General features: G+C 41.7%; 1 protein-coding gene across 2 annotated transcripts in view; it reads right to left on the minus strand.

Annotated features, from left to right (window-relative positions):
• The window catches only part of CRHR1 (corticotropin releasing hormone receptor 1), a 160,033-nt gene that overhangs the window by 31,406 nt on the left and 100,992 nt on the right, over positions 1 to 27,635 (minus strand). The window contains exons 3-4 of one of the 2 annotated variants that reach the window (XM_060780989.2): positions 23,236 to 23,355; positions 4,757 to 4,842 (exon numbers count right to left, since the gene is read on the minus strand). In XM_060780989.2, the coding sequence (XP_060636972.1) occupies positions 4,757 to 4,842; positions 23,236 to 23,355 (206 nt within the window). Of the gene's footprint in view, positions 1 to 4,733; positions 4,843 to 23,235; positions 23,356 to 27,635 lie in introns of those variants that run through there. The other variant, XM_060780990.2, reaches the window with a different exon arrangement.

Raw genomic sequence — 27,635 nt, forward strand, 5'->3', positions numbered from 1 at the left:
ATCAACATACCTTGTATTTATCTAAAAAGAAGAAGGAGCAAGCCCGTAAAGATAGGCTGTGTGAGATTTGGAGGGGGGCCGGGCATAAAAAAGAGAAATGAAAAAGAAAAAAATGGTGTGTGTGTGTGTGTGTAGGGAGTTGGAAAGTGAGACTGGGGTGTTAGTATTCTTAATTACTGATTTTACTCCGAATAACTCGTCTTCTGTTAGAGTTGTCTTCTTATCTTGTCTCTCCCATAACTATGTCCTTTTAGTGTCTAAATAGTCCTTGACTGGGGACCAATTGGTCCTACTAACCCCGGTCATCTGATTGGTTTTTATACACTGCGTTAACACGTCCATATTCATTATGTCCATAAGTTTTAGCATCCATTCTTCTACTGTTGGTGTTTCCTTAAAAGTATTTTGAACTGATAGGAGTAGAGCAAGAGGGACATGTAGAACTTGGAACAAAACTTACTTCTTTGGACTGCACCTCATAGCATTTGCTAGCCAGTTTGACATCAGACTGTATGAAAATTACCTTTTTGGACATAATTTCCAGAATCCCAAGCTAGAATGGCTATTGGCTAGTAGCTATGCTTGCATCTGGATCATGAAGTTGTACCCTAATGGACAGACTGAGCAAGTGGAGGCATTGCTATGTGGGTGATGAGTTCAAGACTATATTCACATACACATGCAGAGTTATAAGAGTTTGACCACTTTAAATATCAAAATTCATAATACTGTGAGGGGAGGTGTAATGAATCCCTTATCTTCGCTAGCTGCCTGAGGTCTAAGGGAATGGGCCTGGCGAAGCCACGGCATCTACTTTAGAAAAGGGAGACAGGGAGAAGCCATCTTAGTTAGGTTTGCCTTGAGGGGGCGTGTTAAACTCTTGGAGGGAAAGTTAGAAGGCTAGGATTGGTTAGAAAGAAGCCTAAGTAGTTAAGAGGGAAAAAGTCTTTTAAACTGAGGCTTGAGGTCCCAGTTTAGTCAGTTAGGGTTTGGAACTGTTAGAGAGAAGAAGTGTTGCTGTTAGTGGGAAATGAGTTTGGGTTTTGACAAGAAGAATTGGGTCTGCCTTTTGTGAAGTATTCAGATTAGCTATTGAGTAGATAGCTAGAATACTGTGGAGGAGCAGTACTCCATTAGTGGTCTGTTCAATTCCTAAGGAAGTCTAGTTCAGGGCTTTTGGCTAGATTCCCTAAGGGGCATTTTTGAGAGTTAGTTTCAGAGATTCATTTCCTGAAGTAATTTTCTGTGGTAGAACTTTGAAGACTTGTAACCCAGAAGTTTTAAGATCTTGACTCTAATGCAACCACAAGCTTTTTATGCCAGTATTTTACTGAAACTATTAAGCATTTGTACCTGTTCAATAAACATTCTTGTTATTTTTATCAACTTATACCAGCCTCAGTGTGAATACCTTTGTGGTCAAAGTATTGTTAAAGTCAGCTTCATCGCAGTCTCTAAGAAGTTATAGTGACACAGTGTGGGTTACAGAACAAACTCTCAAATATTACCTCAGCCTGTTTGAATATTTAAATGGTGACAGCAGAAATCTTTTGAAGAATCATGTTAAGTCTCTCAGTTCCAGTGGTTCCCAGTTCCTAATACTTAAATATACAGTTGGTTCAGCAACCATACTCCCTCTACCTTTTGTGAGCTTCATAATTTTGGCTGAGAGTGAGCTTTGGAATTTATTTTATAGATATTTCCCAGTCTAAATAAATACATTAAAATCTTCTCTACTACTCCTCGCTGCGTTGTTATATTTTTTGGTAACTAGCATGTGGTGTTTTGTTACAGGAGCCATGGCTGTTAAAAGTGGTATTAATTTAACTATATACTGTAGATTTACTCAAACAAGAGCATTGCTTGTAATGGACCTGTTCTTTTAGAGCAATGGTTCCCAAACTGTGGTCTGCGAGAATGAAAATATGGTCTATGGCCTCATCATTACTACACTGTTGCCTCAAAACCATGTGGCAACAAGAGTGACTGGTCTCGCAAAACCCTCATATAATGCCAAAGCAACGGGGATGTCGGGAAGGGAGAAGATGATTACCCACGAAAGCTTACTTCTATTACTTCTGCTTTAGGTTATTAAATATGGTTTTCTGTGGCTGAGCAAATGGTGATTACTGGATGGCATATGTTCTGTATCAGAAACTAGAGCTGATGTGGTCTATCCAATGCAATTTTCTGAATCAGCACACCCAAATAACAAAATTGAATCTTAAGTTGACCAAAAACTCATTCGTAACTCTTTTGGTATTAACGTTGGAGAGTGGTCCCTGGTCAAAGTGGTTCCTGTTAAAATAAAATTGGGAACCACTCTTTTAGAGTCTCTGCACTGGCAGAATTCCCATCTCACTCAGAGCAAATGTGTGAAAATTGGCCACAAAATCAAGATTTGTTACTCCTACAGCAGTGGATCCAGCAGCTGCTTCCAAGATCTGGGTGTCTGGTAATTCTGGAAAACAGGTTATGCAGAGGAAGGGATCCTTAGAAGCGTGGAAAAGAAGGCTTTCTGAGAAAGAACAACAAACGTCAGCTTTTTGCAGTCTGAAGATGCTGCAGTGTTCTTGAAAAAAAGAATGGTGATTTCTCTCCCCCATTAATTGCTAATTTGCAGAGTGGATGCAATCCTCACAGTAGGGCAGTTGGCTAATTTAATTAGCCAGCCATCGTCTCCTGTGATTTTTACCCGTGCCCCAGGGACAGCCAAATTTAATTGCCTCTGCAGATATATCATGTTTCCACGAACCTTTGCTAAATTCTAATTAAGTGGCAGCCTTCTGGGATTTTTTCTGAATGATGCACACCAAAAATGCCTTACTTGCCTTCTTCTCAGCTTGATCCACTCTCCTGCCCTCCAAGATGCAAAGACAGGAAAGCTTTGCACCAGACATCAGATGCTGTTGCATTAAGATTTAGACTATAGCACATTCCTGCATCCAGGCTTGAGAGCAGGGATCCAAATATGAAGAGGTTTGATATTCAGGCAACTCTATAAAGTTCAGGCAACTCTATAAAGTTATAGGCAGGATTTGGTGGGTCATTAAGGTCAACTGAATGAAAGACGAATGGATAAAGGGTATAATCCATCCATGAAGCAAGTTTCCTGTATATGCCCTGACCCACTGAAATGAAATCTCAAGGTTCCAAGGGAGTTCAAATGACAAGCCATAGTTCAGGGCTGGCCTACCATTAGTTTTTCAGGCACCAGATGTTGAGAAGGAATGACAAGATATTGGAAAACAAGGTTCAAGCTGTCCTTGGCCTCCGAAACCTGCCAACTTGTCTTATTGGGAGTGAAGGAATGGGGAACCCTCAAGTCTTCTCGTCTTTAACTGGACTTGTTATTTTGTTAAACCAAACGCTTCCCATTGAAACTATCAACCCACCAAAAGTATAATGGAATACACCTGGAATATTGTGTCTAATTCTGGGCACCACAATTGAAGAAAGATATTGACAAGCTGGAATGTGTCCAGAGAAGGGCGTCTAAAATGATAAAGGGTCTGGAGAACAAGCCCTATGAGGAGCAGCTTAAAGAGCTGGGCATGCTTAGCCTGAAGAAGAGAAGGCTGAGAGGAGACATGATAGCCATGTATAAATATGTGAGATGAAGTCAGAGGGAGGAGGGAGCAAGCTTGTTTTCTGCTGCCCTGGAAACTAGGACGCTGAACAATGGCTTCAAACTACAAGAAAGGAGATTCTATCTGAACATTAGGAAGAACTTCCTGACTGTGAGAACCGTTCAGCAGGGGAACTCTCTGCCCTGGAATGAGGTGGAGGCCCCTTCTTTGGAAGCTTTTAAACATAGGCTGGATGACTATCTGTCGGGGGTGCTTTGAATGCCATATTCCTGCTTCTTGGCAGGGGGTTGGACTGGATGGCCCATGAGGTCTCTTCCAACTCTATTATTCTATGGATGTTCTAACATTTGGGCCCGGCAGGTTTAGGACTCAAACAACTGTCATGAATTGCTTCTCTTAACATGAAATAAGTCCTCAGGAGTCTTTTGAAAGGTGCCACAGCCTGGATCCAATTTTCTCTATATGTGTACATGAAAGGCCCATGTTGTTTAACATCTACATGAAGCCACTGGGAGAGATCATCCAGAGTTTTGGAGTTCAATGCCATCTGTATGCAGATAATGTCCAACTTTATCACTCCTTTACATCTGCTGCTAAGGAGGCTGTTTAGGTCCTAAACCGGTGCTTGGCAGCTATGATGGTCAGGTGTGGTTGGTGGGGACGAGAGATAGGGTGGCCCCTCGGCTGTGGAACATCCTCCCCAGCAAAATCAGATCAACTCCCTCCCTCCTGACTTTTAGAAAGTAGTTAAAAATGGGCTGTGGGACCAAGCCTTCAGAAAGTAAACTCAGTGCAATAATACGGAAAAAGTGCAATTACAACTGGAATGGCTCCAGGGCTATAATTTTGGATTGGGTGGTTTTAATAATTGGTTTTAATGTCTAGATGGGTTTTTTTAATTTTATGGTTTTAATGCATATGTTTATTTTACTTATATGTCTGTTTTAAGCGGTATTGAATTTTTGCCTACTTGTATGCTGCTCTGAGTCCCTTTTGGGGTGAGAAGGGCAGGATATAAATATAATAAATAAATAAATAAATAAATAAATGGTGGAGGAAATACCATGGACTGAGCTCAATTTGCTCTGATAATCTTATGGCTGCTACTTCTACTAATCCACGCATAAAGAAACACAGCCATACCTGAAACACACGACTGTTCATACCTCCTCATTGAGGATCTCCTGACACAGTGAGTAGTTCACACGGGTTGCCCAGCTGCCATTTGCAAAGCATTCTCTGTATACGTTGTCTGGAAAAGAGAAATGAAAAGAGCCTGAATGCTGCTGTGACTCAGAGGCCAGGCATAAGTGAACATCTGCAAAGGGTTTCAACTATACCATAGTAAAGAAGCCCTTGCTTATTGTATTTATACATAGCTTATAGACATACAGTATAATAATCTGTGCGAATTCCTGCACTTTTGTTTATTTCACTTGCGTACAAATCCAACACTGTCAGATCAAGGGGTATAACACTAAAAATCTAGTAGAAACCCAGTGCAAGCTCTGTAATGTATACATCTCCATATTCTCCAATTATTTGGATTTCACAGGGACAGTAACAGTTAATTGTCTGTTCCACTTTTCCAACTTGCTTTTAAAATATCCCATTTTAAATTGCTCTCTTCTTTCACTTTCCATCTTTGTCCTCAGCTTACTTCTATTAATGCAAACTGCAGTCAAAGTGCTAAAGATGTTGGCGTTTTACAGGGACAGAGAAGAGTAGAGGGAGAATTCCGCCCTTCCCAGTAGACCTAAGCAAAAGTAAACTGCTGGAACCACTCCTAGTTTGTGCATTCTTCCTCATTAATGACCTTTGCCATCTTGAAAACACTCTGATGTTACTTAGTCACATGTCCTGGTGTTCTTCTATGAAATGTTGGGAGGTATGTAGTTCTCCCGGATTATTCCCTCCACCAGAATGAGACACTCCCATCCCTTAGTAAGCTTTCATGAAGCCAAATACATATTTTAGATGCTAATGCTGTGACCCTTTAATACAGTACCTCATGTTGTGGTGACCCCCAACCATAACATTATTTTTGTTGCTATTTCATAACTGGAATTTTGCTTCTGTAATGAACTTTAATGTAAATATCTGATATGCAGGATGTATTTTCATTCTCTGGACCAAATTTGGCACAAATTGTCGTTGCTGAGATTGTTGTTAACTTACAATCAAAGAGTATTCTGAACTCCACCAACAATAGAATTGGTTGAACCAAACTTGGCACACAAAACTCCCATGACCAACAGAAAATACTGGAAGGGTTTGGTGGCCATTGACCTTGAGTTTTGGAGTTGTAGATCACTTATATCCAGAGAGCACTGTGGACTCAAAAATGATGGATCTGGACCAAACATGGTGCGAATACTCAATATGCCCAAATGTGAACACTGGTGGATTTTGGGGAAAATAGACCTTGACATTTGAGAGTTGTAGTTGATGGGATTTATAGTTCACCTACAATCAAAGAGCATTCCGAACCCCACCAACAATAGAATTGGGCCAGACTTCCCACACAGAACCCCCATGACCAACAGAAAAGACCGTGTTTTCTTATGGTCTTTGGCGACCCCTGTGACACCCCCTTCGCGACTTTTTCAGGGGTCCTGAGGGTCAGAAGCCCTTTTGGTATTAAAGAGGATTTTAGCAGGAGTCCTGATTCCACTGGAAGTGGAAATACATATAATTGAATCTGAAATCCACCAATAGATATAGACATCCAACTTTCCCTGTTCACCTGGCAGAATGAGATAACATTGACTGTACAAATAAAACAGTCCATTACTTGCTTTGTTGAATTAAGTAGTCTGTACTAGAAAGAAGGCTTCTGAATGCTTGTCTCTGTCACTAATATCTAAATCTATTCCACTATAAAATAACAGCAACAAAAGAAGATTCAGTACGATGTCCATGGGGATATGTTCCTGGACTTCACTTGGATGTGCGAAATAATAAATAATTTTTCTTAGGTGATCCCTCGTTGTCTGAGTAGGATTGTCTTCTAAGATCGGTGTACTGGCGGTGGGTCCGTAGGTGACTGTGGTGCCCTATTCTTGACCTGCATGTTCTCCTGCAGTGAGGGCATTGGTTTCCAGGTGGAAGGCGGTCCCAGTCGGGGTTCGCTTGATGTGCCTTCCTCTCGGCATGTTTCTCTCTTTCACCCTCCATTCGTGCCTCTTCAAATTCTACAGCACTACTGGTCACAGCTGACCTCCAGCTGGAGTGCTCAAGGGCCAGGGCTTCCCAGTTCTTGGTGTCTATGCCACATTTTTTAAGTTTGGCTTTGAGCCCATCTTTAAATCTCTTTTCCTGTCCACCAGCATTCCATTTTCCATTCTTGAGTTCAGATTAGAGCAACTGCTTTGGGAGATGGTGGTCGAGCATCCAGACAACATGGGCGGTCCAGCAGAGTTGATGGCGGAGGACCATCGCTTCAATGCTGGTGGTCTTTGCTTCTTTCAGCATGCTGACGTTTGTCCGCTTGCCTTCCCAAGAGATTTGCAGGATTTTTCAGAGGCAACGCTGATGGAATCATTCTAGGAGTTGCATGTGATATCTGTCGATAGTCCACGTCTCGCAAGCATATAACAGGGTTGGGAGGACAATAGCTTTATAAACAAGCACCTTGGTATCCCTACGGATGTCCCGGTCCTCAAACTCTGCTTCATTGGGAAAAATACTGCACTCGCAAAGTTCAGGCGGTGTTGTATTTCAGTGTCAATGTAGACTTTTGTGGAGAGGTGGCTGCCAAGGTAGCAGAAATGGTCAACATTTTCTAATGTTACACCATTAAGCTGTATTTCTGGCATTGGAGAGGGATTGGCTGGTGACTGCTGGAAGAGGACTTTGGTTTTCTCGATGTTTGATGACAAGCCGAGCTTTTCTTATGCTTCTGCAAAGGTATTTAGAGTGGCTTGTAGGTCTTCTTTTAAATGTGCACAGATGACATTGTCATCAGCATATTGGAGTTCTATATAGATAATAATGAACTATATTCAAATAAAAGATTTCTGACACAAGAGTATAATAAAGCCATGATGGAGAACCTATAATTGCCCAGAGATGACTTTTTTTCTGGATGCAAATAAATGAAATTGCAGATATAGATATAGCATGTTGAAGTTCAAGATATATGTCTAATTTACAAATGCACATATATTACTCATTTTCTTATAACAAAGCCAAAAAAAAGAGAGACATAGAGTGCAGGCAGGACTGTTCTCAAAATGTCAACAAATAAAAATAATGCAAAATATTTGGGAAATTGCAATCAACAAAACCTATATGTTGTCTGTGGTTGTCATGTCCTTATGTTCCAGTTTTGGAGTATGGTATTAGTGAAAATGGTAAATGCTACATATCAAACTATGCATGTCATATTAGCCTTGGCACTGCTAACATTCTGGTTGGAACAAAATTAAAAAGTGACATGAAAGGAATTAATAGTGTTTATGCTGATGGCAGTTCACAGAGTAATAGCAAAAATGGGAGGCTTCAGAGCTTCTGACATTGAATTCTTGTTATAAGGCAGACGCAGTGGCAAATAGCTATGGAAGAAAAATTGATGCATCAAATTCAATTAGCTAAAGGCAATATTAAAATAGCTGATTTTTATACAACATGTCAGGATTTCATTTTATATACAAATAAGGAATGCACACACCAATTTCTATCAATCTTTCCTCATAAATTGTCACATCTATCTATTTATCAACATATACTATACATAATGTTTTTTTCAGATTTTCAATAGATGTCATCTGCATTTTTTACCTGCAGAGAGCAAGAACAAAAATACTTGAAAGATTATGCCTTTGGTTAGTAATTAAAGTAATCATAATATTACTGTCTGCCCTTGAATTTTGTTATCCTGCTTTTGTTTGTTATGACTTTTGAATTCTGTAACATATTCCCTCCATAAAATTAAAATCTATTTTTAAAAGTATCTGAGGAACCTATTTTATGCACCCAATGTATTTTGGAATACAAACTATACTTCATAGACAATATGGAAATACATAAAAATACATATAAACACACACTTAAATGTTTTAAAACCGATACTATAAAGCTGTTTTCCAGGAAATGTTTACAGTCTGTTATCTTAGTTGGTAAACTGATCAGTCAGAAATGTGGTAGTTCTTATTCTATATAAAACCATAATCACAAAACTCTAAACTCATATTATATTCCACATTCTAGAGGCTACAGATTTGATACCCATAACAACAACAAAAAGGGAGGAGAAGCAACAAAAAATAATTCATTCCATACTAATCAAAGTTACTTCTAGGGAGTAGGGGTCCCAGAATTTCTGCATAAGCAGGACCATTAGCCATGATGATCTGCAGATCCCTTGTACTACAATCCAAAAAAGAAGCTTTTCTGGTCAGCTGGTGGGGCTTCTTAGAAGGTGCAAAGCAGTATGGAATCCTATAACCAAAGATATCAACTGTAGCGTGCATGTGAGAATGATCATGCCTACTGGTTCCACCTTTTGACTTCCTACACTTGTTATGTGCAGGTCTGTAGGTGAACAAAACATAACTTGTGGGAAACCACTCATATTTACAAATACAGCCTTTCTCAAGCTAATGCAGTGGTTCTTAACTTGTGGGACGCAGACCACCAGTGGGCTACGAGGACAAAAATCTGGTTTGTGAACCTCTTTCCTCTTTATTTTATTTTATTTTTGCTACTTTCATGCCACCTGCCACTCATTCCCTATCGCTGACCATGGCATATGTTCTGTATTCAGAAACCAGAGCTGACGTGGTCTATCCAATGCAAATTTCTAAATCAGCACCCCAAACCGAATCTAAAGTTGACCAGAAACTGATTCGTAACCCTTTTGGTAGTAATGTTCAAGTGTGGTCCCTGGTCAAAAGTGTAATGTAATAAAATAGTACAAGAGAACTTCAAGGACAATGTAGCTGCATGAATAGTCGGAAGAACTTTTCTCATTCTGTGCAACAAGTGAGATGAATTCTTCTCAGTAACTTAGCAATGCAATTCAATGAAACTCTCTTCAAATGCGTTTCTTCCCTCCTGGTTGAGTGAGCACAGAGTTAAAGTCCTAAACTGAGATGCAGTGTGATATGTAATACTCTTCAAATAAAAATGCATGTCTAATGGATAGAACTGGTCATGCCATTAGATAGACTGTGGTAGTTGCCGAGGACAGACATTAGGAAATCTCAGTAAGACATCTGTGAAGAGAACAATGAGACAACGTATCTGCCCCATAGCTCACTGTCTTTAGAAGTAGTTGAAGGATGCTGTCCATCATCAGTTTTGAAGATATTTCAACTAGCCAGCCCTGTCACCTTTTGAACATGGAAAAGGAGGGGAAGTCATTATGTGTTTTGCTGCTGGCAGCAGAATACTGAGCATTACCCCTGCTTATGCTACAGTTCTGTGAAACATAATTCTAGTGCTTGACTCCACTGGGATGGGAAAAGAAAATAACACAGAAAAAGATTGCTCTCCCCTCCCCTCCCTCTTCATGGTTCTTGCATGAATGATCCTTTACTCTTCATAGCGTTTTCAGTTTGCACTTTTCTCCCAGCATTAGTGGCCTTTTCCTCCACAGATTAAATTCTTGACACATTTCATTTTCCTCAGCATTCTGCAGGCTGCGATAACAGAGAGGGGAGTGGCCCTGGCAATCCGCAATCCAAGTCTTATTGGTTTCACCCCAAAGGAAATGAGCTAGCTGGGCAATGCTACAGCTGTCTGCTCTTGACAGAAGAAAGGAGAGAAGGGAGAAAAGCTAAGACCTTTTGAAATGGTGTGACAGGATCATTTCCCCTTCACATTATGGTTTCACCACCTCTGTTTGTGAGTGTCTGTGCCATCAAATCGCTTGTCGACTTATAGTGACCCAATGAATTTTTCATAGGGTTTTCTTAGGCAAGGAATCCTCAGAGTGGGTTTTGCCAGTTCCTTTATCTTCTCAGAAACCACATTGTTATCCCCACCTGAGCATTTCAAATCTAAGCTGTCAAGTCAGACAGAAGCCTTAGTTATTTCAGCAAAAGTAAGCCCACTGAAATGCAAGCAGACTAGGATTGTCAGGAAGAAGTTTGGAGATGACTCCATCTTCAATGATTGTACAGAAAATGAAAAATCAGCAGATGTTGGTTGTCACAGGACTAGATAACCCCTGCTGAAATTCTGCTGAAATTCTGTCTGCTTTAGCACCATTAAAGAGACAAGAGTTCTCTCCAGTTTTTACTCTGGCAACCCTAAGATATACTTCAATCAGACAATAAGATATCCATGCATTCAACACCTCATAGTCAGCCAAAGATATTTTACTGCCTAAGTGGAAGGATAAGATGGCTCCTGTGTTGCCATTAGACTCAATGGGGAAAGGTGCATGGTCCACGGTTCCCCAATGGGATCACCTTCACGCCCTGCAACAACATGCAACTTTCTTGGTAGCCATGTGACAAGGTCATGTGAAGGTGATGGAATTGGGAGAATGATGATCTTTCAACCTATTCAGGCTTGTGAAATAAACAATTATCTTTCAAAATCCAATGAGATTGAGTTACTTTCTCCTCCAAGCAGATGGACAAGGAACATTAATTGGTTTAAGACTTAATCAGATAGGCAGGGGTAAAGTGGGGGGACAGTAGAGGACTGCGGGGGAAAGTGTGGGACTGTGGAGGGAACTGTCAGGCTCTGTTTCCTCCTGTCAAGATCTTTATTTTGTCTTCCCATTTTTTCCCATTCAGATCCATCTTTCCCCACTACTTATTCACGTTCTTAAATCTGAAGGTGTTACACGACTCATCCAGGAGCACTCTGAGATCTACTTCTCTCCATTGCCAAAACTGAATCCCATGGAGTCCCAGCGGAAGTTGTCCAGCATCATGTAATGGGCTCCTTGGGACTCCATTCTGGCAGCGGAGATAAGAGGGAAGAAGACACTTTTCTCTGTGTGTCTGATGAGATCTTTAATTTTTAAGTGGTCACTTGACCTGTAAAAGCTTCAGTGGATGCTTCTCTCATGAACTTGGGACTTAGGCTATTCCTAACAGGTTACAGTGAAGAGAAACAGGAAAAATATGTATTAAAAAGCTGGAAAAACACATACAGAGAGATATCCTCAAGAAAACATTAACATTGCAAACTTCCCTTCTCATTGTGTCTTTATGACTCTGGATGTGACGGCGCAAGTGGCACCACCTATGTATAGAACTGTTAGTTGCAAGATTTAAACTGCTGTATCATGCTTAATCCTGCCCCTTTTACCCTGCTTATGTATAGTTGTATGGATTGTTTACTTATAGCTGTCAATCAGTACTGTTTGGCTCCACCTCTTCCTGCAGGAGGGGAGTGCTTCCTTTCTTTTTCATTCTGCCATCAGAGTTCCTACCATGTGGATGTGAGTAAGAGACTTGACTCTAAAGGACCCTGATTTAAGTTACCTCTTAGCACCAATTCTGAGGTTTTTTACTCTTGGGACTCATGCTTTATGTCCAAATCGTCCTGGACAACATTGAGGAGACTCAAGTGCCTTCAAACCGGTTCTTTTCGCACCAAAGGAAGATCTTGAGTCTTCAAAACATAGGCCATCTGAACTGGGGTTGTGGTTTGCTCCGGCATTCACAGCCATTGAGGAAAGAGGAAACTTGGTGAGGCTTCTCAGCTTCAAACCCCTTGGACCCAGGACTAATTGAGACTGTAACATATATTTTCCTTCACCCCTCTGAAATTTCCAGCTCATTGCTTTAAGAAATAACTCTTTGTGATCAATAAAACTTATTTTGAGTTATTTACAACGTTTTGGGTTTTTGAGAGTTCCAGTTTCCTATAGGAGGGCAAGAAGCAATCCCTTGGGGGAAAGATGCCATGTCCATCCCTCCTTCATTAAGAATAATAGCCCCCAAGCGCGACGGCACACTAGAACAATTGACAAGTTGGGGACTGATAGATGAGAAACATTGACCAAGAAGCCAACTTGGCTGAATGAGAATCTGCCAGAAGGTGATTTCAGAAGACTCTCTACAGTTAAGTGTGTGTGCGCGCGTGTGTGTTTATAATAGTACACAAGTATCTCCCAGTTTGCTAATCTCTAAATGCCCTATGCTATGAGTCCGTTCTTCACAAGACAGCCCACTAGCCAGATAAACTATTATTTCTTAATGCCTGTTCTAGAGAGTGAATTCTTTTTCCAAAAAATGCACAAAATCACTTTAGGAGCTAGAAATTTCGAGATGAGAAATTGCATACTTCCTGTGCTCATTGTTTACCTGCTCTAAATTGCCCGCGTAATTGGCAACATCCCCTGAAAATGTACCCTTGGAGCTATACAGCTGTGCTGGGAACCATTCTGGGGAGAAATATGGATTAAAGAAACAGGGTTTCGTAAAAGCAGATTTCCCAGCTATACAAATGCTGTCTCATCACCTCGAATATTAATATATATATTTAAAAAATACCCTGCTTCTATTGTGTTTCCACATCAATAGTAGCAAAGATCAGTAATTCTATGGCATACGAGAACGATTTATTTATGAATTTGCTATAGTTCAGTAACAGAGTTATTTATTTGTGCTGCTACTTCAAAGCTGGTACTTTCTCAAGCATTGCTTTCTCACTTCCGTCCCCTGGGTTTACACTGATCCTTGGATGCTTTTAAACCCTCTGCTAGGTTTTCACCTTATTATGATGTTATAAACTTCTATTTCAATGCATCAGCAATATGTATTCTTTTTAACTGTGCACATCTATGCTAGTAGCATATTATCCTATCCAACTACACATTTTGGTCTAAATCTGCTTGTTAATTCAAATAAAACTAGACTCAATGCATGGGGAAAGAGTTAAGCATGTTCCTCCAATTTTTCTCCCCCAATGTGTTTTTTCTTTTTTCCCCAACTGACATGTCATATATTTTCAAAAGTAAGTATAGTAGTTTGGTATTAATAAACAACAAACAAATATCAGGGGTTCTAGCTGCTTTATACTAATTATATAGCATAGCACTAGTGATGGCACGCCCGAGCCTATGGGAAACTATAGTGTCTGGCTTTACTCGGGGGCTATCTTTATACCTTCTGTTAAGATTAAGACCCTTTGCAGACAGCAGCACTTTAGGCAAGGTGAAAAGAGAACCAAAATGAATTTATTGCAAACAAGATGAACTCCACCGGGACTATCATAAGGTAACTTAAAACAGTACATTACAAAAGGAGCCTTTGCTGGTTGCAGTCACCTCTCTGGGAGCTTTGAAAGCTTCCTGCCTCTGGTGCAAAGCGATGGTTATAAACTGTCTCAATCTTCTTCCTTTTGAAGCATAAGCTGGTCATAAGCTTCTGTTGTCCTTTGGAGTGGTGGTATAAAATACTACTGAATGCAGTTGCCAAGGATGCCTGTTTGAATTGCTTGGGCCTAAATCGCAGTAGCTCTTCTGTAGAAAAGAGGGAGGAGCCCAGCAAAGAGCTCTATACAGGGAAATGGAATAGACCAACTAAGGCTGGCCTCTGGAGGGTATTATGCTCCACCCAAAAACTAATACAAAGGAAGGTATCTACACTATTGGGAAAATCTATGAACAGGGGGAACTAAAGCAGAGGAGAGGAAAAGACAGAGCCAAAACTTTACAGCACTTTCCATATAAATATAACAAAATAAAGAATTCATATGTCTAAAATATATATAAATGCCTCTCCTTGTTACTAGGGATACTTTAACACAGCATTGTGTGTGTAACATGTCTTTAAGTTACTCATTGATTTATGGAAACCAATGATTTTCACAGGAATTTTCTAGGCACTGCTTTTAATTGTGTGTTGTCTTATTGATAAGGTTGCGTATTTTAATTTCTATGTTTTTTAATTGCTTGTATTGTTGTTGTTATTGCTTGTATTATTGTGTTTGGGCTCGGCCTCATGTAAGCCGCACTGAGTCCCTTGGGGAGATGGTAGCGGGGTACAAATAAAGTGTTATTATTATTATTATTATTATTATTATTATTATTAAGGAATACTTAGGCTCCATCTACACTTCCATATAATCCAGTTTCTGAATCCAGATGATGTGCTTTGAACTGGATTATCTGGCAGTGTAGCCTCACATAATCCATTACAAATCAGATCATCTGCATTCAGAAACTGGATTATATGTAGATCCAGCCTCAGAGGTCTTATTACCAATTCCTTTCTCTGAAATACATCACCTGGTATTCATCTGAGGGCCCTTCCACACAGCCCTGTATCCCAGAATATCGAGGCATAATATCCCACAATATCTGTTTTGAACTGGGTTCTCTGCATCCACACACAGATAATGTGGAATTTTCAGCCTTGATATTCTGGGATATAGGACTGTGTGGAAGGGCTCTGAGTGGTATTCATTTGAGAGCTCCTATATAAATGATAACCAAAGCTGACCCTTTCGATATCAGAGAGGATCTGGTGCCTTTCGGGACCTTAGGACTATTATTATTGTATTATAATTCCACTATAACTACAATGTCTACAATTTATGGAGTGTTGAGATGTGTCATTCACAAATTCCCAATACCTCTCCCTAAAACTCAAATCCCAGGATCCCGGGATTCTATAGGATGTTGCTGTAACAGTTAAAGTGATGTGATCCTGCAGTGTGGAAAGACTCCGACTGAAACAGGATACATCTTGACCCAAACTCATAAAAGGCTTTGAAGGGGAAAAAAATCTCATGAGAAATAGATAACAAAATAGCTTATTTCTCACCATTAGATAAAATCTCCCATGACTATAGGTTTCAAAAAGAACATTATGAAACTTATACTTTCTCCATCTTTTGGGGGGATTTTTATTGAGGTGAAGATTTGCAGATTCATAATTCTGATATCTTTACAAGTATTACAATGGACAATAATCACAGCATTTAGGTGTATCAATAGAACTTTCTATATCAGCCTGGCTTTGACCAAAAAAGCAAAGCAGGGTGTTTCCCATTCTTTCCCCTTGTGTTAAGAAATATATTGAAGCAAACTGTTCTGCTGAATGCCAAAGGAAACTGAAGGGAGCTCCAGTCCAGAGAATATATGCCATAGTAAAAGACCACAGGACTCTATTGTGTGTGCCATGCTCTGCTCCCAACTTTTCAAACTGGAAGGCACTGAATTTAAGGGCAGCATGCTGTGAAACCTCAACCTCATTGAAACACATACTCATGCTTCTTTCACACCTATATCCACACCCAACATCCTAATATTAATCAAAGAGTCAGCTACAATGGACCCTTGGTGTCCTGAAGAGGCAACAAATTGTTTTTGTTGTTGTTCATTCGTTCAGTCGTCTCCGACTCTTCGTGACCTCATGGACCAGCCTACGCCAGAGCTCCCTGTCGGCCGTTACCACCCCCAGCTCCCTCAAGGTCAGTCCAGTCACTTCAAGGATGCCATCCATCCATCTTGCCCTTGGTCGGCCCCTCTTCCTTTTGCCTTCCACTTTCCCCAGCATAATTGTCTTCTCTAGGCTTTCCTGTCTCCTCATGATGTGGCCAAAGTACTTCAACTTTGTCTCTAGTATCTTTCCCTCCAGTGAGCAGTCGGGCTTTATTTCCTGGAGGATGGACTGGTTGGATCTTCTCGCAGTCCAAGGCACTCTCAGAACTTTCCTCCAACACCACAGCTCAAAAGCATCGATCTTCCTTCGCTCAGCCTTCCCTAAGGTCCAGCTCTCACATCCGTAGGTTACTACAGGGAATACCATGGCTTTGACTAGGCGGATCTTTGTTGCCAGTCTGATGTCTCTACTCTTCACTATTTTATTGAGACTGGACATTGCTCTCCTCCCAAGAAGTAAGCGTCTTCTGATTTCCTGGCTACAGTCTGCATCTGCAGTAATCTTTGCACCTAGAAATACAAAGTCTGTCACGGCCTCCACGTTACACAAATTGTTATGTTTCTTTTAATTTGGTATTTTCCCCCTGCCAGGGATGAGGAGACAAGCTCATGAGATTTTCTACTTCTTGTGTCAAAATATGTTGGTGTTAATTATGGTATACCATATCTTGGTGTAAGAAGGTATTGTTATCAGGCAGAAACATTATTGGACGTCCCTCCATTTATTTTAGGGCACTAATATGCACCTTATAAAATTGAATATAAAGCCCGTGAAAGTTAGTACACATTCTTGGAAGCTAAGGTCCCATCCACACAGTACCTTTATCCCAGGAGTTCCGGGTTCAAAATGGTGGGTAGCTAGATGATGGCCAGATCCAGACTGGCCTTTATCCCAGAAGGATCCGTGTTAAAAAACGCAGATGTTTCTGGGGGCCTGTCCACACCCACCCCAGAAAATTTGCACTTTCTGGGGTGGGTGTCCAGACGTTCTCTCGGGAGTAGTCCAAGAGAATGTATGGAGGCCCTCCCCTCCTCCCCCTAAGCCCCGAGGCTCCTTAGAAAACCAATAAAAACTTCTGTGACCTCCATTAGAAGCCTTGGACAGCTCTCCCAGTGTGTACAAATGACATGCCAGGAGAGTGGGGGGGGGGGATGATTTTCCTCCCTCCTCCTGCCCCCACTCTCTTGGTGCATCATTTCTATGAGGCTTCTAACAAAGAAGTTTTATTAGTTTTCTAAGAGGTCTGCGGGCTTGGGGGGAGGGGTGGGTATTCCCACAGTTTACCGGGCTTGTTTAGCCCAGTAAACTGTGGGAATACCATCTGGACTGAAGTATTCCACAGTCGAGACCCAGAAATAGTGGATTTATCCTGCGCCTTCCAAGAAGGCGCTGTATAAATCCACTATCAAATTAATTCGCTACAAACCAGGGTTTTCCTGGTTTGTAGCAAATTAATTCATGACTGTCCAGAACATTGTCTGGACAGCCCCTCCTTTATTGCAGGAGTTCCTGCAATAAAGGTCCTGTCCAGACAGGCCCGATGTCAGCTGAAAATGTGGGATGAATTGCTACAAAGCTCAAAAACCACGAAATAAAAAGGTGTGCAAATATGCCGGTTCTGGCTGGAAGATGTAGATATTTGCATGTCCGTATGTCCCTGCATTCAGAAAAGACGAGATTCTTTATGTTGGTTTTTACACCATGATTTTTGTTTCCAGGTTATAAATGTCAGTTCCTTGTTGGTTCTATCATAAAAAATGGGGAAAGTTGATTAAACGGCAAAAACTTTGTTGTTGCAAGAGGAACATTGTCATCCACCCATTTAACATAGTTTTTAGCACAAAATTGTTGTAGCCTGGTCAGATTCTGAGTGCTCAGAAGATGAGGAAGGGGATGCTTGGATAGATTCTGAGGGCCCAGAGGAGAATAGAAGTGGCCTGGAGAAAGTTGTTTTGGAATCTCCTGGCAGTTCCCATGAGACTGGAGAAAGCAATACCAGTTCTCATGAGAGTCTGCCAGAAGCACAGGCTGAGAGTAATGTGGGAGATCAAGGCGCCTGGAACTTTGGAGGCAGAGCATACAACAGAGACAGACTTGTTTTTCCCAGAGGCTGAGAAATAAAGAGAGGAAAAGCAGTGTGTGGTGGAGGCTCCGTCTTTGGAGGCTTTTAAGCAGAGGCTGGAAGGCTATCTGTTAGGGATGCATTGAATGCGATTTTCCTTCTTCTTGGCAAGGGGTTGGCCCACAAGGTCTCTTCCAACTGTATGATTCCATGATTCTAGGGGCCCTTCCGCACAGCCCTATATCCCAGAATATCAAGGCAGAAAATCCAGATTATCTGCCTTGAACTGGATTATATGGCAGTGTAGACTCAGAGAAAAGAATGGGTATTCCTTGCCCAAGAAAATGCTATTATATTCATTGGGTTGCAGTAAGTTATTCCGGCCCCATCTATACTGCGATATAAACCAGTTTCTGGATACAGATTATCTGTTTTTAACTGGATTATATGGCAGTGTAGACTCCTATAATCCAACTCAAAACAGATACTCTGGATTATATGGCAGTGTAAATCCAGCACAATGGGCATGACTTCTCATCATGCAAAGTGTGAGACTTCCTGAGTAATCAATCAAACTTTGAGAGCAAGAGTAAGAAATTTCAAGCAATATCTAATTAGATTTATTTCTGTAACACTCAAATTCTAGTTCTCTCTTGTAAGAACCCATTGTTCCAGAGAGAGAGAGAAAGGGGTGGGGGGAGGAAAATAACCACAAACTCATATGTGGAAGGAAGAAGTGGAGGAAATGACACATTTCTTCATTCCATTATGCCACCAGGAAGCCATGCCATTCTCAAAATGCCTTTCATACATTTTCCAAGCCCTGCTTCAAACCTAATGTATTTCTATTATAGCTCCACACTACTGAAAGCTTTTCTATAATTTCATATTGTTTAAACCTTCAGATTTCTAAATTGTACATTAAAGAGTGATTTGCCTTCCTGTTGAGGGACTGCTAAATTATAGCTTCAAATCATTGTGCGCAAATCCAGTTGGGAATGTGTGTCCCCCAAATCAGATGTGGGTTCTTACATAACATAGAGCTGGAGATGGCCTTTGGAGTTCATTTTAACTCTATAATTCTCTGGTTTTATAACAGTATGTAACAAAATGTGGAAAAAAATCTGTTCTTGGTTTGAAAGTGTTATTTCCTGTTTAACTGTGCAGTACTTACTTTAATGGTAGATGTTACACTTCAGAAACTTCATTTTTGTGGCTGCCACAAACTATGTTGAATTTGGTTGTGATTTGATGAGATATTCATTGAAAAAACTGTAATAAAATGTGCTGCAGGATGTCATGCAAAAAGTTTAGCAATTTAATCAACTTTTCCATGTTTTTATGATAAGCTCAATTAGAAAATGACTTTTTTCGTCAGGAGTGACTTGAGAAATTGCAAGTCGCTTTTGGTATGAGAGGATTGGCTATCTGACAATGACATTTATAACCCAGGAACAAAAATTGTGTTATATGGTGTAATATTCCTCATCTGCTCCTTATTAAGACTACATTTCATAACTATGAATATGTCTAAATTTACAATTAAACTAAATACTGCAATCAAGAGATCCTCTAGTTATTAAAAACACACACACACACACACACACTTTAATACATGAATCTGTCAACATAATCAAAAGTGGATTTACAGCCTATTGGAAGGACATCACATGCAGTTTCAAATGTAATGCTGCTCAGTAGGGTTGTGCTTTTAGCGTAAACGTTGATCCATTTTGTGTCCTGGCTTTTGGTGGAGGCCTTGATCTGTTTTTTGGGAACCTTCCAAAATCGGGAGGGCAGGTTTCTGTTTTTGTTTTGGGCCCCTGAACGATCTGTTTTCTAGGCTTGGGTGATCAAGGAAAAATTTGGTTCTAAATTCGTTTCGTTTCTAGGGGGCACTGGCGTTTCGATTTTTATAGGACTTCAGAATTTTCCGATTTCAAAATTTTGAAATTTACGAAATTTCGTTAATTACGAATCGATTCGTTAATGAGGTGGGCGTGGCCTTGCCCGGCTCTTCCTGAAGGCCACGCCCACCTCATTCCCCTGTCATCTTTGCAGGCACCCAGGGCAGGGAAACTGTAAGATCGCTTTTAAAATCTTACAGTTTCCCTGCCCTGGGTACCTGCAAAGGGCGATGAATGGCTGGGGAATGAGGTGGGCGTGGCTACGCCTGGCTCTTCTTGACGGCCAGACCCCCAGTATCTGTCAAGAAGAGCCTGGCGTAGCCATGCCCACCTCATTCCCCAGCCATCCATCACCCTTTGCAGGTACCCAGGGCAAGAATACAGGAAGAGCTGGGCGTGGCCACGTCCACCTTGTAAAGCTGGGCCTTGCAAAGCCGCGGATACAAAGAGGGAGGAGGTGGGGGTGGGTAACAGCTGTTCCTGAAGGTCACGCCCCCAGCATTTACGATTCACTGGCGGATCGTAAGGAAGATGGCGGATGCGGCTTCGATATGGGCTTCCGGGTTGCTAAAACGCATCAATATCGCTTCTAATTATGAAATAATAACGAATAAATAACGAATAAAGAAATTAACGATCTGGATCACCCAAGCCTACTGTTTTCTATCGGACCATTATGGGGAGGGGGCTTCCCACCCAGGCTCCCCTTCCCAGCGCACAATTTAAGGAGGCTTCTTGCTTGCAGTTTCTACTCTAGAGTAAGAGGCGCTTGGCTGCAGGCATTGGCAGGTGTGCATGTTTTCCGGGAAAGAGCATGTGTGTGTGGCGTGCAGGCCCAGAAAGCGTGCATGCCTACCAGCGCCTGCAGCCAAGCAACTCTTATTCTAGAGTAAAAGGTACTTGGCTGCAAGTACTGGCAGAAAGGCATGCATGCTTTCTGGGCCTGCACACCAGACATGCACTCTCTTTTCAAGGCAGGGAGACAAGTTCTGGGAGGTGGACAGTTGCATATGAAAGTGGGCTTGGAGCCAGAATTGGTTCCAACTTGCTTTCATGTCGAAGTGATTTTCGTGCGGGGAGAGGGTTTCCCGATTCATGCTCCCAAAGAAACAAAACGTGAGAAACCAATTTCGTGCACAACTCTACTGCTTAGGCAATCCAGAGCACAGAAATAAATCACTAAAGTTAACTTGTTCCGTGCTACTTCTTTCCCCTTTCCCAGCAAGATTTTACAAGTACATTTCCCGGATCACATCTCTCATTATTCCTATGGTGCAAAGAATCAAAAGTTTTGCCATGCTATTCATTGTGTGTGTGTGTGTGTTTGTTTGTGTGAATTTGCCTTTCCAGAGAAGGAAGATGGTTGGAAAGCCCTGGAATTTTCGAAAACTGGAGAAGTGAGGAGTTAAACTTGAATCCTCTTTTTCTTCCATGCAGAACATAAGCAATAATATTTGTTGGGTTAGTGATGACAAGTATGTATCGGCAAAAAAGGCCCCATTAAGTAACATAGAAATTGAAATGGCCACACTTCTACTGGCTACATTTCTTACACTCTTGGTAGGGCATAGAGCATGACAACTTACCCGTGGTCAGAAGATAGCTTATCTGTTAAGGAGAAGACCCACAGAATGGCCATAACTTGAATCCGTGTGAGCAGAAGCCACTGTGTGATTTCCACTACCATTTGACAAATGAACACACAAATCTCTTCGTTTCTCCACAAACTGAATCTGGCCCAGTTCCCAAGCTCAAAATTTATGATGTGGATAAAAGATGCACATAAACAGTTTCCTGAGATCATAGCCAAGGTATTCCGTTTTTGTGTGCTATCAATGGCTTGCCAACATAGATTGCTTAGTATTAAAGATATCAGTGTTTCAAGCTTTGTTTTACATTACTGTATTGCAAATATGTTGTGTTTAATGATGCCAGTTCTTTATTTGCTATTGTATTGTACTTTATTGTACTGTTATTATATCTGTTATATCTTGTTCTGGTCATTAACTGCAATACCATGAATATACAATAAACACATAATAAAACTAACTGCTTTTAACACCAGAATCTACAGAATCTGCAGTTCAACAGTTAAGCAAAGATTGGTTGGCATAACAACTAGGGGCCCTTCCACACAGCCCTATATCCCAGAATATCAAGGCAGAAAATCCCACAATATCTGCTTTGAACTGGGTTATCTGAGTCCACACTAAGATATCTGCTTTGAACTGGGTTATCTGAGTCCACACTTAGTGTGCCCTAGGACACATTTATATACAGTAGGCTCTTCACTTTCACAAGGGTTAGGTGTGCAGTGCCCCAAGAACTGTCCTGGTTTGGCAGGAACAGTTGCAGGGAGGTTCTACACCAGGCATGAACCAACTTGGGCCCTCCAGGTGTTTTGGACTTCAACTCCCACAATTCCTAACAGCCTATCAGCTGTTAGGAATTATGGGAGTTGGAGTCCAAAACATATGGAGCGCCAAAGTTTCCCCATGCCTGTTTTACACTGACTATTTTTCCCATTATTGCAATCCAGTATGGGAAATCCTGGATTGGTCCTGGGATGGTTTAGACTGCTGCATCCTCTTGCCACTGCAAAGTTGAGAGCAAAAGTATGATAGCTGGGACCCTATGCTGGTTGCGTAACGTAAGTCTGAATTAATGAGGGAACACGTGCGCGAGACAGCACAGCAAGTGAGAGACGCAGCTGCGTCAGAGTCATGGGAACATTGTTTGCCAGAAAGGGGGAGAGGAAACATTTCTATCCCGTTTACCATCTTCATAAGCTGTTGTTTATCATGTAACAGTAAATAACTCTAACATTACTTCTCTCGCCTTACGCAGTATGCTTGGCTGTTTGTTGTCCCCTCCTTCTGCCCCCTCTTTTTGACCCACATTGCACATGTCTTCTTTCATTAATTCTGACCTGTGTTGCACAAGTAACGTAGTATAGGGTCCCAGCTATCATACTTTTGCCCTGGTGAGAAAGAGTCCTGATTGTGCAGCAGTGCCAAATCTGGCTTAATGGCACCAATGTTCCCTTCCATTGTCCTTGTTGCAACAGCCAGCGGGCATGACATGGGTCGTGCTAGTCACTCATCACCTGGAGCAATGGAGCAGAGAATGCCAGAGTGATGAAGGAAAGGATAGGAGGGAGAGAAGGAACCAACCTCTCTCTCCTACAGAAAGGCCACCTCAGGCCATAATAGTCCCCTCTTCCGAAAATAATTCTTGAACCCACTTTATTTAAATTTGCATGACTGTTTGGCTTATGGCTGCTACACACATTTCCCCTTGCCCTTCATTTGACTTACTTGTGGTGTTGTATCGTACTCCAAAGAAATATTCAGGGCAAGGACGTGCCACCAGCTGCCCTGCCACGCTACGAGGCCAACATGTCCCAATCAGGTCCACTAAGGCATTGCACTGGGGACCTGCAGAAAAGGAATAAGAGAAGAATGAACAAAATTAGCAAGACTGGAATTCTATATCTTGCAAAGTCACCACCATCCGGAGATACTGAAAACTTTAATGACAGGAAATTGGTTATATCGCCCTGCAAATGCAGCGTAAGTGTAGGAAGGCAGAACTTATTTAATGAGCACAGAACAAAAGCAAATGTCTTGCCCATTTAGATTTTTTTTGTCAGAAGCATCTAAGGAAAGCTGTTAACAATACTGTAATTATGTATTATGTAATATATAAAAATGGGAGCTGAAACAAAAGTTATTTAATATATACAGTGTTCAAAGGGAGGCTTTTGGGTCAAGTTGACAATAATTCCTTAAACAACACAGATAATACAAATATTTTTCATCCTTCTGAAGTTGATCTTTGAAAAGACCACTGTTGGTCACGCTTGATGTACTCCATTTTCCTAAGCTTGGAAACCACTCTTTAAAACCACTCCAGGATGGAATTCGTTAAAAGCCCATTTGTCTCCTGGAAGGTGTTTCCATTAAAATTATAATATACAGTGGGCCCTTGGGTATCTGTCGTGATACGTTTCTAGGATATCAGTGGATGCTCAAGTCCAATTGCATACAATTGTATAATAAAATGTTTCCCCTTCTATACAAGGGAAAATTCAAGCTTTGTTTTTTGGGATAAGGGTTGGGGAGATACTGTCAAGTTGTACATGAATCCATGAACATAGAATTTTGGATATGGGGGGCTAACTGTATGCATCAGATCCTATCTGATCTTAGAAGCTAAGCCAGGTCAGCCTAGTTAGTAATTGGATGGAGGGTCACCAACAAATACTAGGTGCTGTAAGCAATACTCTGGAGCAGGGGTCCTCAAACTTTTCAAACAGAGGTCCAGGTCACAGTCCCTCAAACTGTTGGAGGGCCGCATTATAATGTGAAAAAAGCATGAATGAATTCCTATGTACACTGCGCATCTTATTTGTAATACAAAAACACTGAAAGACAATACAATAATTAAAATTAATAACATTTTTAACAAATATAAACTTATTAGTATTTTAATGGGAAGTGTGGGCCTGCTTATGACTGATGAGATAGGATTTTTTGTTTTATTTATTTAGTGTACTTCTACCCCGAGGGGGGACTCGGGGCGGCTTACAAAAAGGCACATCTTGGTGCCCACACAAATACAATAACATATAAAAACAGCAATTAAATGGTCAACAATTAAAACAACAATATATCTCACAATCGATAGCCAATCTCAGACACAGCGTTCGCCAACTCAGAGTCCATATTTCGTTCCACATTGTCCATTCCTATCCGTCATCACTGTCCTTTATTCATCTGCCAGATTGCCCAAAGGCCTGGTCCCACATCCATGTTTTTAATTTCTTTCTGAAGGAAAGGAGGGATGTTGCTGATCTAATTTCCCCGGGGAGTGAATTCCATAGGTGAGGAGCCACCACTGAGAAGGCCCTGCCCCTCGTCCCCGCCAATCTCACTTGTGACAGAGGCGGGGCCGAGAGCAGGGCCTCCCCAGAGGACCTCAGACTCCGAGGTGGGATGTAAAGGGAGATGCGTTTGGACAGATACGCTGGGCCGGAACCGTATAGGGTTTTGTAGGTCAAAACCAGCACTTTGAATTGTGCTCGGAACTGGATCGGCAGCCAGTGGAGCTGACACAACAGGGGGGTGGTATGCTCCCTGTATGACGCTCCGGTGAGCAGTCTGGCTGCCTCCCGCTGGACTAATGGAAGTTTCCGAACAGTCTTCAAAGGCAACCCCACGGAGAGTGCGTTGCAGTAATCTATCCGGGATGTAACAAGAGCGTGGACCACCGTGGCCAGATCTGACTTCCCAAGGTAGTCGTTGTTGTTGTTGTTGTTGTTGTGTGCTTTCAAGTAATTTCAGACTTAGGTTGACTCTGAGCGAGGGCTGGGTAAATGACCTAGGAGGGCCGTATCTGGCCCTCGAGCCATAGTTTGAGGAGCCCTGATCTAGAGCAATATTCTTGCTGACTAAGGAATTCTGGTAGTTGTGGCCCCCACAAGTAATTTTTCCAACCTGGAGCAGTAGGAGAGGAGAGCTACTGAATCTGGACTCAATGGTTTTGGATATATTCCAGAATCCGGTGAACTCGGATGGCTTTCCTACGCAACATCTGTGCCTCACTCATTTCCTCTCTTTTTGATCTGATATCAATGGCCACACAGCTTGCTTCATTTCCACAAAGCAGCCAGGCCCTACCTTTCAATAATGTTGCCTCGTGGTTCTTTTTTTCCTCGCTCTGGAATGCTGAAGCTAATTAGAGTGCGGTCCCTGTTATTAAGTGAGTCATTTCTGAAGGCTTCAGGAATTAGTGCCTGCAAATTACTTAAGACCACGCTGAAAACAGCAGACTCTCCTCTGGCGTGCATTAGAACAGGCAGTTCTCCAAGAGGGTTGGGGGAAAAGGCATGATCACATCCATCTCCAAGAAAATTGCATCTGTGAACTTCATCCCACGTGGAGTCATTCACCCGCAGTGGAGATTGGTAGATGCAATGCTTATTTTCATTTCATCACCCCTGACTGTCCAAAAACCTTGCAGTATAGGGAATTGTTCTTGTATCAAGTAGATCTTTTAAAATGTCCAAATGACACCTCCTGTCGCGATCCATTGTGGGAGAATTCTCAGACTGTTAGAAATTCATGGCAGGAATTTTTTGTCTGATTCCAAGGAGATTTCAGAGCCATCAGGGGTTGATTTCCATCTCTGGCTCCATTGTGTTTACTCTTGGTCAACCCCCTTGTTTAAATAGCTCCATTGGCTTCCATTATGTTTCTGGTCCCAATTCAAGATGCAGGCTATCACCTACAAAGCCCTAAATGGTTCAGGACTTGCCTATCTTACCGATCGCATCATCCCCTACAAACCAGTTTGTACCCTAAGATCATTTGGAGAGGCGCTCCTCTCGCTTCTGACGCCGTCTCAAGCATGGCTTGTGAGAACAAGGGAGACGGCCTTCTTGGTAGTGGCCCCCCGGCTCTGGAACTCCCTCCCTAAGGAGATCAGACAAGCACCCACCTTATCTACCTTCTGTAAGGATTTAAAAACTTGGATGTTCCGTTGTGCCTTTGAGTATTAACCTGAACTTATTTATGGTCCTGCTCTTTAGTTCTACCTACTCCCCATTAACTTTTGACACTTATAGCGAGATTGATATATCTGAATTTTTGCACTTTTCCCCGGCTCTATTTAGGAATTTCACTGCACTTACCTGAGCCTGGCCCCAGCTCCAATTCTGGTTCAGCCAAGATATGGTTTTATGATGTTTTTATATTTATGATGCTTTGTTGTAACTGCAGTATGTTTTTATTTGATCGATTTTAATGCTGTTGTTTTTATCTTTGATTTGGGTTTGTCCACATTTACGCTGCCCCAAGTCCCCCTGGGGAGATGGTGGCGGGGTATAAAAATAAAGTTGTTGTTGTTGTTGTTGTTGTTATTGTTATTATTATTATCATCATCATTATTATTATCGTGCTCAGACAATGAACAGAAGTGTGTCCTTCACCCTCGGAAGTCCTCTTTTGACCATTCTCTCATTTACATGTCCAGGGAGGAGAGGAGCCTCATCTAAACTACACTTCACATACAACATATTCAGGGCATCTTCACATACAACATATTCAGGGCATCTGGATGTGGAAGTGGGAACTCTTTTTTTTTTAGTTTGCCAGGGGTTTTCAAACTTTTTCAGCCATGGAGCCGTTTTTGAAGCTAATGTTTCTTGTGGAGCCCCAAGAAATGTTTATATATTATATATAATGCATATATATCAGGCACGAGCAAACTTTTTGACCAACATAAACTTAACAGTATATCAGTGGAAGACCCCAGGGGCCATCTAGTCCAACTTCCTTCTGCCATGCAGGAAAAACACAATCAAAACACCCCCAGATGGCCATCCAGCCTTCGTAACAACAACCTCAGAAACCATCCAGTCCAACCCCCTTCTGCCATGCAGGAAAAGCTCAATAAAGGCACCCCCTGAGCTGTGGGAGGGAAGTAGGATTTTGGAAGCAAGCAAGAGGAAAGGGGAAGGATCAGGGAGGTGAGGGGAAAAAAGGCTTTTGGCAGTGCAGGAAGTGAGCAAAAAAGGCCTTTGAGGGCAAGGGAGGAGCAAGGGGGAGAACGAGGAGGAGAGAACTGTGGAGCCCTTTAGTATGCTTCGCAGAGCTCTAAGGGCTCTGTGGAGCACACTTTGAGAATCACTGTCATAAAGAGGCTTGGATTAGTC

This window comes from Anolis sagrei, chromosome 6 (genome assembly GCF_037176765.1).
Source record: "Anolis sagrei isolate rAnoSag1 chromosome 6, rAnoSag1.mat, whole genome shotgun sequence".
Lineage (NCBI taxonomy): Eukaryota > Metazoa > Chordata > Lepidosauria > Squamata > Dactyloidae > Anolis > Anolis sagrei.